The sequence below is a fragment of the Scatophagus argus genome, chromosome 4 (assembly GCF_020382885.2).
Source record: "Scatophagus argus isolate fScaArg1 chromosome 4, fScaArg1.pri, whole genome shotgun sequence".
Classification (NCBI taxonomy): Eukaryota; Metazoa; Chordata; class Actinopteri; family Scatophagidae; genus Scatophagus; species Scatophagus argus.
In genome coordinates, this window is record NC_058496.1 from 3,966,340 (window position 1) to 3,982,807 (window position 16,468).

A 16,468-nucleotide genomic window follows, 5' to 3' on the forward strand; every position below is an offset into this window, starting at 1 on the left:
ATCAGAGCATGTCTGCATCTACAAGTAAGAAAATACAGCCAGGAAGCACAGAAGTAAGAGACAGAGAAGAAGAAAGAGGACGTGTGTTTAGCAGCACAGAGATGAGAATGGGTGTGCTCTGCTTTTAACCATGTATTATTCACAGTCTCCCGTGGAGACCAGCGACAGATCAACACGCTCCACTGTCCAATCCTCCAAAAATCACTTTTCAGTTTCGAGGCAGATAGGCTTAAAATCGCCCTCTGGCATCCAAAGCTCCCTTTCTTAACCAAAAGATGCCATATGTTACACCAGTAAAACACAGCAGTGAGTGAAAAAAAACAAACTCTGTGTGCTTCCTCCCAGATCTCCGCTATTTAGCAACAATATCTGGCTGAGTGCAATCTGGCAAGAAAATAAAAACCCATTATGTGAGTCTATCCATGTGTTTATCTGTTAGCTACACTTTAACGTAAAACGAACCTGGACGGCTTTCATCCTGGGCTTCCTTTTTGTCGTTTTGGCTATCATTCCTTTTCTAATTTTCATGTTGTACTTTCAACACATCTCATGTAAAAACCCACATCTCACATATGCCTCCCTGCTGCCGTAAACACTCATCAGACTGTGTATACAGCTACCACTGAAAACAGTTCCCAACAAATCCACCATTTATTCCGGTTTGAGTAATGTTTGCTAAAAACTGCAGTTTTAGGTAATCATTCAGCCATTTTTAAAAAGTCAAAGTATAAATTTGGGAACGATTTTTAAAGTCTCTGTGTTTCTTTTATCACTGGTGTCATTATCGACCCCTGTAAACACCTCGCAGGCTGCAGGGAGCTGGATAATATGTGAGGTGGAGTCGTGGGCTGATGTGCTGTCAGATACACATACAAAATGATAGTCACTGTGGTGCTGGGGAGCCACACTTCTCTCGGCACTATCTCACTTGGTTCAACGACACCGAGGCAGATAAGAGCGATGGACTGAACACAGAGGAGAGGAGAGGGTGTAGAGAACCAGAGGTTCAAGATTTGAAAGCCTCGACTTGAGATGAAGAGGAGGCTGCATCATGTTCTTTTCAACGCAAAGACAGAATTATTGATTCACCTCAAATGCAAGGATTTTGTGATCTTTGACACTGAATCGATGCAATCATTTTAAAATATGTCTTAGTGATATTGCAGGGATTGAAGAGTGGATTAGAATGAGACTCATCGGAGCACCCTACAGGGAGAAGTAGCGGGAAGTCACTTTCTGTGTCTCATCTTGCCGTCCTTCTGGCGGTGAAAGGCCGAGACACGAGAGGCAGCACGAGATAAGGACATGGTTGTCTACAACAGCAAGAAACCAATGGTGTTAGTTGGTGTCAAAGAGATAACGTGCTGGTCTGATCATGTCAGTATTCTCGTTTTGCCCTCGTGCTCTCCTTCCATAGTCCAGCCACAAGCTCTACAGTTCAATCTCTGGATGATTCACTGTAATCTCTTAGAGACACACACACACACAGTCTGTAAGGTTGCTGCTGTGTAAACATTTGCAGCTTTCCCCCCAGATGGGTCAGAGAAGACTGGACGTTAAACTTCACAATGTCCAACAGCAAAGTAATGGGCTCAGGTTGACTGATTTCATCCCAGTCGCTTGCAATCATTCAGTTTCAATTCAGTTTATTTATATAGCGTCAATTCATAACAAAGGTTATCTCATGACGCTTTCCAATTAGAGCAGGTCTAGACCAAACTTTTGGTCTAGTAAACTGTAACATAGAGAACCCAACATTCCCCCGTGAGCAAGCACTTGGCGACAGTGGCGAGGAAAAACTCGAACCCTCGGAGCAGACCCCGGCTCAAGATGGGCAGCCATCTGCCTTGACCGGTTGGGTTGAGAGAGAGGGGCGATTAAATATGCTATATGGACAAAAGTATTGGTACACCAGACCATTACATCAACACAGATTTTAATGACATCACATTCTAAATACATAAACAGCTTTGCAGCTCTAACAGCTTCCACTCTTCTGTGAAGGTTTTCCACAACATGTTGGAGTGTTTCTGTTGGAGTTTCTGCCCATTCATGCAGCAGAGCATTTGTGAGGTCACACACTGATGTTGGACCAGAAGGCCTGGCTCACAATCTCCGTTCCAGTTCATCCCAAAGGTGTTGGATGGGGTTGAGGTCAGGGCTCTGTGTGGGCCAGTCAAGTTCTTCCACACCAAACTCATCCAACCATGTCTTTATGGAGCTTTGCTTTGTGCACTGGGGCACAGTCATGCTGGAATAGAAAAGGGCCTTCAACAAACTGTTGGCCACAAAGTTGGATGCATAGCATTAAAATGACTTGGTAAGCTAGAAGCAAGGGGCTGAGCCCAACCCCCAAAAAACAGCCCCATACCACACCTGAATTCAATCATAAAGAGGCATGTCCTAATACTTTTGTTTATAGAGAAAACATTAATTTAGACCGTAGTTAGAATTAAGGCGATATTATCTTGAAACCCGACTGGCAAAGCAGCATGTGTGAAAGCCAAGCCAAGAATTTATCACTTTTCCTTCAACTGTTGCAGACACACAACGCATGTTCCCCACTAAGCTGCTTATTTTCATAATCAATAATAATAACTGCAGTCAAACTAGAAACTACTCTCCCGTATCCCACAGCTCTGTTAGAGCTTGTTTTCATTTTTACACCTTCTTGTCTTCCTCTGCCCTCAGTTAACCCTCACACTGCGCAATGCCCTCGTCTTTGCCCCTGCCTGCTACAGAGCAGCAAGACGTGCATATGTCAACATCACATTAACACTCCACCTCGGCGTGTCCAAACACGCATGTGACATGACTCAGCATATACACGCCAGCGGAAAACATGCTCCTTGGAGACCGGAGGGCTGCACGCCACAGGCCAGCGTAAGAGGAAGGAAGATGATAAGAGACATGAAGAGTAATGCAGAAGGACAGAGAACAGGGAGAGAGAGATGGGCAGAGGGAGTGAAGCAGAGGAAGAGGGAAAAAAAACTGCTGATGTAAAAGAGAGGATGAGGCAAGCAGGGGAGGGAAAAAAGGGAGAAACGGGGTGAGGAGTGTTTTCCTAAAGGAAATGCAACCCAGCATACAGTAAGTGTGCAAATCTCCTGTGTTTCTTTTTCAAACTGTTGGAGATCGTGACAATCGTCTCCATCTCTGCTCAACCTATGGATATTCCTCTTCTTTTTCTCCCTTCATTCCCTCTACACTCAGCTCATTGCCATGGCAATGATGTTACAGTGAGTCACCTCCACATCTCCCTCCTCCTCAACACTGCCAAGAAGGAACATAGGAGTGTGTGAGCGTGAGACAGAGAGACATGTATAGAGAAGGAGAGGAAGAGAGAGAGAGAGAGAGAGAGAGAGAGGGAGAGAGGGAGAGAGAAAGAGAGAGAGAGAGGAGGAGGAGGAGGAGAAAGGGCTCTGTTTCCCTGGAAACAGACTTGGGGTCTCCCCAACCCCCATTGGTTCTCAACTGGTTGGAATAAGCTTGTTACCCACAATGCTTGGAGCCAACAGAGTCTCTGTTTCTAGGTTGTCTGTTTTGCTGTCTCTTCATATGCATGTGTGCACTGTGTGCACGCACATACACACACACACACACTCACACACACACACACAAATGCTCTGGTCAAAATTCAAGTTTGAATTTCGTGTCACTGAATCAAGCTGTTCTTAGTTTTGTTTTATGTTCATCCATAATCAGATAATAAAACATCAGCCCCTGATGGGATCTTCCCCGCTTATTTGTTTTTTGTTATTATTGCAGACGTGAATGATTGAATTTGCAGCTCCTCTCAGCACAAATTTGCACGAGTTCACAACACTTTATGCATTAGCCTGATAAATTAACAGTAAGGTTTGTTAGTAATGTTAAAATTGCAAGCCCACAGGAAACTAAAATAAAAAAGGAAATAACTAATAATCAGTTTATAATTATTTCCAGTACAAAGCAAAATTATCTTCAAAAGACTTAATGCAGCTGGTGGTAATTGCAACAATATGCATCAAAGGCTTGGTAAAAAGACTGCAGATGGTTGAGTTAGACTGAAGGTTAGGCCAGAGCTTGTTGGGAGGCAGATTAATGTAGCTGCAAGGAAGTTGGACAGTTGAGGTGGAATACTGATTTTATTTGATCTGGACTCCAAAGAGTTTTGAAGGGTATTATTTTTTTGTAGAAAAGAGCAGTAATTTGAAAACATTTGAAGCACACTTTCAATTTGACCATTACTTGAGAAACAGTTTGTAAACGAGTTAACATAAACTTGCATCCAGTGGACATTTTGGCGTGTTGGTGGCACAAAAGACGGCTGGAATGTGGAGGGTCCATCCTCTCGGGAGCATGAATGTACTCGTGTTTTGACATTTTCTGGGTAATTTTTGCCAATAAAGGTTGACTCAAATTGCCATCCTTTTGCTAAGAAGAAATTCGACACTAAAAATAATGTCAACATTACAACTTCGGTTTTCTTTTTCATTTCAACTCTGAGAAATATTGTGTGTTACCAAGATATTACGGTTGCAGTTGTGCAGAATGTTGAGGGGTGAGTAAAACTAAGCTTGTACCAAGAGGACCTCGGAAACCATAAAACATGTCCATGGTCAAGGCTGCGTATGCGAGCGTCCTTCTCTCTGTGAGCCCACACTCAAACCGTACACTACATGTTTCTCTGTGCAGACAGGAGGTGTTTTCAGATCAAACCCAGGGTCACGTCCTTCAGCCACACACAGTATGTGTGCACTTGTTTCTCCTGAGATATCCAAAACTCAGGGCACATCAGGATGTGAATGAGAAAAGCTCTCCTGTGTGTTTCTACGTATCTACAAATGTGTGTATCCTGGCTGTACAATAAAGACAGAATATGTGTGCTGCTGTTAAATTGAGCGGTGTAAATACATTCCCATGCTTGAGTGAGAGAGGTAAAGATCAAGCACTGTGAGACGGAGCATTTTTATCAAAGGGGGGCTGCTCTTGGCATTGCCTCCTGCTCATTTCTTCTTCCCCTTTAACTGCCGTGTGCCTGCCCTCCCCCACAACGATGCCACACACAGATACCAGACTCTCCCTGCTTGAAATATTTGCAGTGCTGCTGCCTATCGTCTGCACATTTTGTGTCTACTGCTCGCTTTCTAGTTCATCCATCTGTCACCCTCTGCATTCATCTTAAGTAATTTAGCTTTGTGCAGGCTGTCAGCAGGGTGAAATGACACCAGTTTTTATTGAACTTATACCAGTTTAATATTTTGTGCCAAGAAGAAACATCTTTAAAACAATGGCTCCTAACCTGGAAGATAAATCTGAGGGGTCTTGAGAGCGTTAAATGGATAAGAAAGAAAAATATCTACTGAAACAGAACTCTTTCTTCTTTTTTTTTTTTTTGCTTTTGTCTTGTGAAATTGTGGAAACTTGCACCACTTCATCCTTCTAAAAACTGAAACAACACGGGGAGGGAAAAAATCACTTGATTAAGCTGTCCACACTGTGGTCATAACCTGTGAGGTCATATGTTATGTCATAGTAAACAGAATATATTGGGGGTTAAGAAGGTTGGGAACTGCGGTCTTACAATATGGTTAAAAATGAAAATTGACTCAAACATTCACACTGGCATCAAGACACGGCAACCCTAAAACTCGATTTTCACTGGACTGATGGAAAATGCTTGATCACACTGGCTTGTTAGGAAAAATACATTTAAAGACTCAAAATAAAGAGACAAAGCAGGTTTTTCTTTAAATTGTGTGTCAGCACATTTGTCAGAATTTTGTGTGAAGTTTATGGGTAGAAATATTCACCAGCCTGACTGTCTGTCTGTCTGTCTGTCATCTTCAAACTTTCACAACCACCTGCACATTTCAGTTCACAGCACATTTTTAGCCACAATAATATATTTTTTTAAAATATAAAAACCCATAACTAATTCTTCCATCAACGCCTCGCTCCGAGTTATAAGCACCTTCTTATCTGAGGCTGCACAGCACAACCAGTACAACGGTCACACACTGATACACTCCTGAAATCAGGGGTTACATCTTTCTCAGTGGAGTTTTTTTTCATCAGTTCCCTAAAACTTGAGTTTTTCTAACTCAGCCCTTCTGCCACCAATCTGCTTCTCTAACCTCCAGACTGTTATCATAAAATTATTCTGCAAACTCCGAGTGCCACACACAATTACCCGAGTGCAATTAATTATCAATTAAATGTGCCATTTTTCGGTGCTAATTTTGATAATGTGGTAGATGAAATGCCTCTAATGTGCTCAGTATGCTCCTACAGGTCTTACAAGCAGTTTCGTGCTGGCTCGTTCCGCTTTGATTTGGTCACATTTTGTTAAAGATCACAGAACTGGGAGTGGTTTCCCTAACTTTTGTCCCAACTATTGTTCCAGCAGATATCGGTTCAAAATGCATCATATTTCCCTCCATTTTTCGGTCATCATGAGACTGAAATATAGCTGTATTATACATGAACTCATGTTAGTGTAAGCTGTCCTAAGATGTCACCGCTATGAGTGAAAAGTATTGGACTGATGAAGGTAAAGCAACAGAGCAACTGACTTGTGTTTACAGTGGTGCCATTTCCAGGCCAAGCGTAAGAATTTAAAAATAACTTGCTTTTATGACTTCATGGTCTCTTGCAAATGGAAACCGCTCATTTAGTATCAAGAACACAATTTACAAAGCACTTAACTGTAAACGGCCTTTCTGATGCCTAAAAAGCCTCGACTGAGGATGGAAATCAATAACATCGCATCTCTCTTCACTTTGTTCATCACTCATTTCTTTCTTTCCCTTTAAACATTAGATTAGTGGATGAATGTCCTGGAAGACCGTCCTCACACAACGGCCTGGAGATATGACTGACACTTACAGTACATAACAACGTGCAAAACCTGAAGCACATGTAATGGACATCGTTAGGACATTCTTTCTCTAAATCAGATTTACACAAAGTCAACTGTATTTACAGCTGGGCAGTTCATACCGTGATAATCATGCAAATCGAGTCATAAGCTTTGTCACAGATTCTCTCGATTATTAAAGGAAGGGGACCCAAAGATAATGTGAGTGAGCTCCTACATCTCCCCAGCATTAATTAGGACTTCATTCAGTAATTAGGTATCTGAAAATAATTACCATCAAAATGTCTGATTAAAATCACCATCAGTCTCAAAGTCAGGAGACTGAAAGAGAGACACCAGCGTCGAACTGATGCATGCTACTTTTTCCAACGACGGCCATCGCGGTTGTCCCTTCATTTTGTTTTAATTGGGAGCAGATATGTGGGTAGCACTCCTGATTGGATCTGAGAAGCAGTGCAGCATTGAAACTGTTGATTGAAAGTGACCTTGGTCTAATTACAATTGGTCCAATTATAATTCTCTGATTGCATCCCTGCAGGAAATGTAAGAGTGAGATGTTGCTCGTGGCCTCTGATATTGACATTAACATTCTGAATCATTCCTGTAGTGAATTCTGATCAGATAGGAAGAAACAACAGGACACTTGTTGTTCAGCACAATTAGATTGAATTACTGCGAATGTGTTTGGCCTGGCTTTGGCGTCGAGACGTGTTTAAGATTAATAAATTAATTTGTCTGTCTATTTCCATCTGTTTATCCCTCTTTGTGACTCATTCTCTCCTTCTATCCATGTCCATATTCCCCCTCTTTTTCCTCCACCTCTCTCCACTCCTTTCTGTCTGTCTCCCAGGGCTGAGGTCACGCTGCCCTCCAGCTCCCTTCGTCGAAGCTGGGATGACATCATCACATCGCGGCCTCGTCCTTGGCAGAGCCTATTCATCACCCTGATCATCATCGGCAGCATCACCTGCGTATGCACACGCACATACAGTACACACAAGCGCATGCACCCACTGCGAGAAGATAAAAGAGAAGAGAGCTCCAAGCAGTCCTGCAGGACTGCAAGCCTAAAGGAAAGAGGGAGAGGAGCACAGAGAAGAGGAGGGACGATCCTGCTTGGGTAAGCAGAAACCCCTGACCTGTACGCTTCCAACAATACATCTCAATAAACCACAGCACAGACAAATCTGATGAGTCAGACTTCAGGCTTCAGAGGAAAAACAACAACATAAAAAGCAGGAGAGAAAAGATCCCCTCCTCCCCCAGACACACACACACACACACACACACACACACACACAGCCTCCTCCACATCACAACTTCCCGAGAGGATAGCCGCACTTCCTCTCTCTCAGTCACCAGCTAATCTAAAACTTCAAAAACTCTGGCACTGTGTTCCGGTTACTGGATGGTGCATGACTAAATCAACCCATGCCTTGATGTGCGGGAATTATAACAGCAGTGAAGTGGAGCCACACGGAGAAAACGCAGCAATAAACAGTGTTTACACCACAAGGGCCACACTGTCTGCCTGCCCAGTCCGCTCTCACAGTACTTAAGGCGGATGTGCGGATGTGTGTGTGTGTGTGTGTGCGTGCGCAGCATTTTACAGCTGTTGTGCTCTGGTAGAATACGAGTAAAAGTACTCCAAACCTCAAGCAGCTTGTTCTCTACACTTTTATGTCACACAGTCGTCGCTACAAGCTTTCCAATAAACAGCACTTCAGATCAAAGATTTGTGATGAGATCAAACCCTTTCACAAGGCTGTAAAGACGAGCTGTGAGTGGTAACACAAACGCATTAAGTATGTTGTTCTGGGATTAGATGAGAGTCTCAGCTGTACGGCCTAAACGTGGACCAAAATGTCCACCTATTCTTTTGAAGAAGGTGTAAGTTTAGTGCACATCACTGTGATCACAAAACAGCTGCAGCAATAGTATAGAGACCCAAATATTCATCAGGTGAGTAAAAACACATTGTGATATGTAACAATGACACTGTGAAACAGTACAAATCTTTTTAAGAACAGGATAAAGATTTGATGTCTATTATATTTTACTTCATTTCCTCTGGTATTTTTTTTATTAAATTTCAGCAGCAGCTTCTATTTCAGAAGGGATGTTTCTAGAGTCTGATTTTATTTCACAATGTCATATTCATCATATTTCATATGTTGCTAATTATCAGTCTTTGTCTGCCAAGAAGACAAACAAGACAAAGTTATGTAACTGGATGTCCGCTTGTTCAGACCAAAGTTAACATCCTAACTCAAAAATTCTGAGCAAATGATAATGGGGTTAGTCTTATGCCCAGTGCAAAGTGGCAGCTTAGATGTCACTATAGTTTCCGACCGACGCAGTTCACATCCATCCCATGAGTGTGTTGGTCTTAAAATGAAGTGTGTTCACATGCATTTTTGCTGCATTGTTACCTTGACGCCACAGAAAACCATGGCACCGCTGACCAATAAAAAGCTGGTATAAAGTCAGTGGCGCAGTATCTTATACTCCCCTTTAAAGGGCACATTATTCCGATAATAAGAAGCGACTTCACAACGCACATTCTTCTTGTTACACACTAGTGATGCACGGATTGGCTCTGACATCCTCCCAATCCCTGTTGAGAGGCTTAGAGAGGCTGCTTTCAGTATTTTAAATGTTTCCATGCATGCAGTCATGTCACCGCAGCAGTTATCGTGCAACATTTAATTACCTGGACTGCGGGTGACCTTCTGCATGTGCTGGAAGAACACAGAACATTAACATGGGCTACTGATCGATCCTGCCTGCATGTCGGCGGATTTAAATAATCAGTGAAGCTAAGCTGCTGTGCCTCGTGTGCGCAGCGTCTCTATTAATGGGGAGACACACGTATTGTTTCTGCTGCCGGGGGATCGCTGCAGGTAACCGAATTAATATTTTTCTCATTAATCGTGTATTACTACATTCCATCCACCGTAAGTCAGAATGATCATTTTTATGATCCATCCTGCCCGATCGATGGACTGCGATCCGCTTATCACGGTGGCACATGGCAGCATCATTGGTGCATTAGCTCATACGGAGTCAAAAGGCGTTACTGAGACAGAGGACTAAGACAGAGACATTGGGTCCACCGGCCAAGGACCACATCCCAGCAATGCACCAGGTGCAAGCACACCAAGCTTTTAAAGGGAACCAGAGATGACACTGTGATTGGTTTAATTCATATTACAGCCAAAACACACCTATTATTAATTAAGGGACTAAATACAACCCTTGAGCCTTAGTTTGCACCATTTAAATGGCAAAAAGGAGTAGCACAAGCCCTAAATGCACTTGCGCCATGCAATTTAGACCACAAATTATAGATCGTTTGAAAAGGGTCTTTTTCTTAGGTTTTTTTTTTTTTTTTTTAATTTGTAAAGCCTACCTTACTTAATGTTTAACAATTTGGATTTCTATAGGGCGGCACAGTGGTGCAGTGGTTAACACTGTCGCCTCACAGCAAGAGGGTTCCAGGTTCGAATCCAGGTCTGGGCTCTTCTGTGTGGAGTTTGCATGTTCTTCCTGTGTCTGGCGTGGGTTTTTTCCGGGTACTCCGGCCTCCTCCCACAGTCCCAAAAACATTCACGTTAGTTTAACTGGCTACTCTACATTGCCCCCTAGGGGTGAGCGTGTGTGCCTTTCTGTCTCTGTGTGTGTCTGGCGACCAGTCCAGGGTGAACCTGAAGAATAAGCTGTAATTGATGGATAAATGGATGGATGGACGGATTTCTATATGATATGCCTTCTCCCAGTATACATTACTGTGCTACTCATCCTGCGCCATTAAGCCAGACAGAGCAAAGACAGCCACATCAGAGCAGACTCACATAGTCATGGAAGGCCTTGGCCTCACTGGAGTGTTCACATGTGTCTCGTCTCTCCGGAGCCGCACAGTACAGGTCCCAGAAAACACTACAACGCACACACAGAGGCAGTCAGAGAGAAGACTGATAGCAAAACACAACCATTAAAGCCTGACCGTGCTGAGCAGCAGACAGCAACCTGAGGAAGAGCTTTTGGGGACATTTAAAGAGATGAGGGTAAATGAAAAAAAGTGGGGCAGGATGGAGAATAATCATTTTATTTAACACTGTCATTGATGGAGTGAAGGAAAAAACAGCACGAAGACGAATGTAACTTGAATCATCAGACACAAAAACACTCACCACCACCACGAGTGGAGGAACCCCGGGGGTTCTCCTAATGTGATGTTCTTTTCCCATCGGATCTGGACAGACGGAGAAAGAGATTGAGAGACTGAGAGAAACATATTAAGTACAAAAACATGCTCAACTTCTGAATTACCAGCTTTACAAGGTTGCAGAGGGTGCAAGGGAATTCTGATAACACATGTCATTATATAATTATATTATGGTTCTCATGCCATGGATTCAGAAGTGGATAAGTGAGTGTGTGCATGAAAGCCTGTCTGTTCAGAAGTACGTGTGTGTATGTGTGTTTACTGAGTCAGGGGATGTGCAGTGTCTGAGATCAGAGACATGTACCAGCCTGAGGAGCCCAATCAAGTCTTTGTACAACCCACACACCCTTCAGTCTGCTGCCCTCCCACATTATTTATTCTTCTGCTTGCTGTGTTTCACTCACTCTGTGCTTCTTTCTCTCCTTCTTTATAACTGCTCCTTCACTCCTATCTTTTCTCTTTACACTATCTCTTTCTTTCTTTTCTTTATTTTACTCCCTTCACCCCTTCATTCCATTCTTTCTTTCTTTCTTCCAAGTTGAATAAAACTAGTTAGTAGAACTAGTAGAACAAAAACTAGTTTGCACTGCATGCCGTCTGACCACGTCTAAAGTGTTCAAGTCAGCGTTACAGCTGCAATTTCTACTTCATTTTGTGCAACCCCTGACCCTGTGAGTTGGTCCTCAAGCTAAATGTTTTTTCTTTTGTAATATCAAAAAGGAACATGCTGTTTAAAATATCAACAATTAAGCACAAATCTCTAATTCAATAATACACTATATAGACAAAAGTACTGGGACACCAACAGGCACTTTAATGACATCACATTTTAAATATGTGGGTATTGATATGGAACTGGTCACCCCTTTGCAACTATAACAGTTTCCACTCTTCTGGGAAAGCGTACCACAAGAGTTTGGAGTGTTTCTGTGGGAACTTTTGCCTGTTCATGCAGAACGTGTGAGGTCAGACACTGATGTTGGACAAAAAAGCCTGGCTGGCAACCTCCGTACCAGTTCAGCACAAAGGTGTTAGTGGGCCAGTATTGTCCAAACAATTGCTATGCTGAAGCATTAAGATTTCTCTTCATTAAAAGCAAGGGGCTGAGCAGAGCCCCTGAAAAACAGCCTGAATTCAATCATAAAGAGGTATATCCCAGTACTTTTGTCCACATACTCTATGTACTGTACTGGTTCCCACGTAAGGTTGAGGTTACAGGGAACAAATCCGGTTATTGATCTACTGCATGTGTATGGATTTTCAATAACACTAAGGTCACTAGAGTGCATGTAAACGGGCTCTCTGATTACCAGGATGACCAGGTTACTTAGACAAACCAGGTTACTTGTTAACACACATATTACCACGCTGACCGTCTGAAATCAAGCACCCATTGTTCCAAAAATATGTAAATAATTTATAATATGAACTTCAACCACTGCTAGTGTTATGAAAGCAAACTGCATAATGTGCTGAGTCTAATGCTGAGTTCCAAAGAAGGGTGTGGGGGAAGAGGAGTTCAGACGCCGTCTGACATTTTGACGCTTTCCTTTCCACCTCAGCCAAGGTTAGTGGATAACACGAGTGCTGGCGTCACCCACAGTGAGGACGAATAACACTGTCACAGTGTCGTCTGATGTGTAGATGCATACAAAGACACGGACGCACACGTATCTAACAGTCAGGGCAGCAGCTGTGGGCAGCAGGCTCCAGGCTTCTCCTATCAGACTGTGACACTATTGTTTAGTCTGCCTCTCCTCTCTCCAAACAGACTTACATCATTCTTTCTCTCTACCTTTTCAAGCCATCTCACGAGCGTCTTTTTAATTTCCTTCGTTTGACATGTTTCATGTGGGTAAAAGGATAAGACCTCTGTGCCACCTGCTCTGCTAGCAACAAGCGCTAAAATAACAGGAACAACTGAATCACTGCGCTTTCAATCAGACCGTCCTGACCTCGGCTGCACATCAGACACGCTGACTTTTAGAAGGAATGCCTCGCTTTGAAGTGTTTCTTTTAGGGGAGGTGGGGGATTCCTGAAACTGCCTCTCTTTGTTTATCCCACATGCTTTCAGCCTAAGTTAGCAGTTCTAGTAAAGACATTGGTTTACTCGAAACATTATAGGCAGCCAGCAATTTCCATATACATCCATGGCAAAGAAGGATTTACTCCCTCATAATTGCTCAAATGGTACAAAAGATGCACAATGGGCATGACATCCCTCATTTCTCACTTTTAATTGGCTGTAGCTCGGTCCAAACACGACTGCAGACAGTTCAGGTCAGGACACTTTTCAGCATGTTCTTTTATTTCCCCCTTCATCTGGAAAGGGTAGAGGAAAATAGCACCGAATGTGCCTGCATATCCTGTCTTCTTGTGGTCTGCACTCCCGGGAGGTTCATTCATTTACCTTCGCCATGCTACAGCGAGGTCCCTTTAGCATGATTACTGGCAGATGTAGACTGTGTGTGTGTGTGTGTGTGTGTGTGTGTGTGTGTGCGTGTGTGTGCTCTCACTGCACTGAGGACGGAAAGCTAGGAAAACCCTACCTTTGGGGTTTTCAATCTGCCCATATGAACACACTTCAAACTGACTCTTGTTTAGCGGTTTTATTTTTTTGTTGTCCCGTTTAAAAATATTTTTGTTGTTGCTTTGATTTGCTATTTAAGTTCACCTACTCAGGTCTGGTTTGTGACGAGCCTTTCTGGGCTCTTGTTTCCTGAGCCTGATGATACACTGTAAACAGATGTGGATGATAAAAAGTGGATAACAGGCCTTTAAAGCCGCCTTTTTACTCCACCCCACTGTTCCTGCAAGAGCAACATCATGGCAAAATGTTTATCCTGCGTGTGAGTGCATGCTCATGCATGCAAACCCATGTGTATTGTATACAAGTGGGTATGTTTATACTTGTTGCACTCTTTGCTAATGCGTTCCCACACTTGAATACGACACCGCCTATCCTTTTCATCTCCCACATCTGCGGAAGACACAGCAAGTGATATGGCAGAGAGGAAAGGGTGTCAGAGAGACAGAGAGGTGTGTGTATGCACATGTGCACGAACACACACTAAGTCAGAGTGATGAGAATTGGTGCCAGCTGATGATGTAACCTTTTCCATCCCACTCTCTTTGTTCTCGTCTTCCTCTGGCCTCCGTACAACAAGCCTCCAGCCAGTGTCTTCTACATTGTAATTTACCGTCATTTACAGCGAAGCGCCAGGATCGACTGACCTCATTTTTACCCCATCACCTTTTTACCTCTGCAGAATTAAAGTGAGGATGCGCTCACTTCTCAGGAAAAGCGGTGGAAAAACAGATCACACAAAGAAAGTGCAGGACTCAGAAAGGACAAGAATGAGATTGAAAGAGATCGACTGAGAGGAAGCTCCTGAGCGGATCAGACAATGATGTCAGTCGAAGACGTCAGCTCCAGACCGAGCGCCGTAACTCTCTCTCTTTCTCTCTCTCTGTGCTCCAGCTCCAGTCCCACAAAATGCAACACTAATGTTAAAAAGCCCGTCTGCTCCTACAAACCTGTTGGCTCAGCACTAGAGGCTAATTCAATTAGTTGCTACACTTACTGGATGCGCTGTACGAGGGGTCAGAGTGGACACATAAACTACATGGGCTGTCCTCTCTCTCTCTCTCTCACACACACACACACACACACTTACATACACATAAAGCATCTTTGTGACTTACCTCTGAGAGAAAAGTCTGTGCTGACTTCTGTGCTCCTACATGCAGCAGGTACTCGTACACATACAGAGCTAATCTGATGAAAAAACGAAGAACACAGTGAGAGGAAAAGAGTCAGTTTTTTTTTTAATCGAGATCCAAACAGTCAATAGTTAGACAAAGAAATATACATGTAACATTTTGCAGTTGTCAGTCCTTCCTATAAATGTGTCCCGACCATGACCATGTCCAGCTCTGGGGACAGAAAACGACTGCTTTGGGAAGTTAATTTCACTTCCTCCTCGGTGTTTAAAATAAATCCATATTTAAAGAGGGAGTTCCTCCCAGGATCGCCTGATAATAAAAGCCTATGCATGAATATAAATTAGCAAGCAGCTCCAAGAAGCAATGTGCAGTGTGTGTGAAGGTGTCACAGTCCGTCACAAATCTCAACACAAACAGGAAGACACACCAGCTTAAGAGACACTAATCATCTCCCGAATGCCAAACAGGCACAGCAACATTTTAAGACATTTAAAATTCACCCAACATTATGCTAAATCTAAAATGTACCTGTTTGAAGAACAAACAGCATGTTAATAAAAGGTTGGTGGGACCGCACTGTAAAACACCTCACCGTCGTCCCTCAGGCTCTCCACAGACTTCCTCCCGTGGCTTTGATCACAGTAAGAATTAATTACAGGCTTGATTTGTTAATCAATTCTCCTCCCAGTGTGCTGGTGCTAACAGCAACTGGCAGAGGAGGGTGGGGTGATGATCTGCTAGGTCTATAAATACAAGATAAACATTAAATACAAGATAAACATTGATCCACACGAGATCAATGGAAGATCACTGACTTCTCCAACGGCACACTGTAGATTTGGACAGGACACCGACATGTAGTCACTGTACATGAATAATGAAATGTTTGTGTATGTGCATTTAACAAACAGGACACTGAGCAGGTGCAGCTGTGCCTGAGCCTCAAATTTCCATAAAAATCAATAATAACCAGGTTAGAGGCTGATTGGTGGGAATTCCAAGGTGCTGCCTAAGTGTTTTCATATTCCAGAGATGTGATGTGTATCGAGCCATGTTAGAAACTAGTTAGATGTTGGTGTAATGAGCTAAAACAAGACCTCAGGTGTTAATTTAGGATTTTGTTGGTAAAATTTAGTTTTGGGTTTCCACTTCTGATTATTCCTATTGCTGATTAATCTGCCAATTAATTTGTCAATCTATCAATTTATCATTGTCTAAGAAGAAAGCGTGAAATGTTTACAAAGTGGTTTTGTCAATGAAATGAATCCTTAGATTTTTATTTTTTTCACTTGGCCTTTCAGGGCTTCCATAACAAAAAGCGGATGACGTACGACACAGCACAAGCTTAGACCTGGAACATGTCGTCTTTGTGTGTACATGTGTATGTTTGTGTATTGTCGGGTCTGAAAGGCGGTCACACCGGGACAGCAGCTGTGCTAGCACTCCTATTGAAATGTGCCACCAGGCTGCTGTAGCCTATCCAGGCTCCTCTTATATTGAGGTAAAAATAAACTCTCCAGACAGCCCTGTCTGCCTGTCTGAAGATGATGGACTGCACACCTTTCTGCTCTGCACACAGGTATTCTGTCTCCTCCACCCCCTCCACATCCCCCACACCCTCCATTTCCATCTCTCTTCTTGATCACTTTCA

General features: G+C 43.1%; 1 protein-coding gene across 1 annotated transcript in view; it reads right to left on the reverse strand.

Moving 5' to 3' along the window:
- The window catches only part of LOC124058093 (single-stranded DNA-binding protein 2), a 51,428-nt gene that overhangs the window by 14,936 nt on the left and 20,024 nt on the right, over positions 1 to 16,468 (reverse strand). Inside the window, exons 2-4 of the mRNA XM_046386964.1 lie at positions 14,797 to 14,869; positions 11,056 to 11,117; positions 10,717 to 10,801 (exon numbers count right to left, since the gene is read on the reverse strand). Of these exons, the coding sequence (XP_046242920.1) occupies positions 10,717 to 10,801; positions 11,056 to 11,117; positions 14,797 to 14,869 (220 nt within the window). The remainder of the gene's footprint in view (positions 1 to 10,716; positions 10,802 to 11,055; positions 11,118 to 14,796; positions 14,870 to 16,468) is intronic.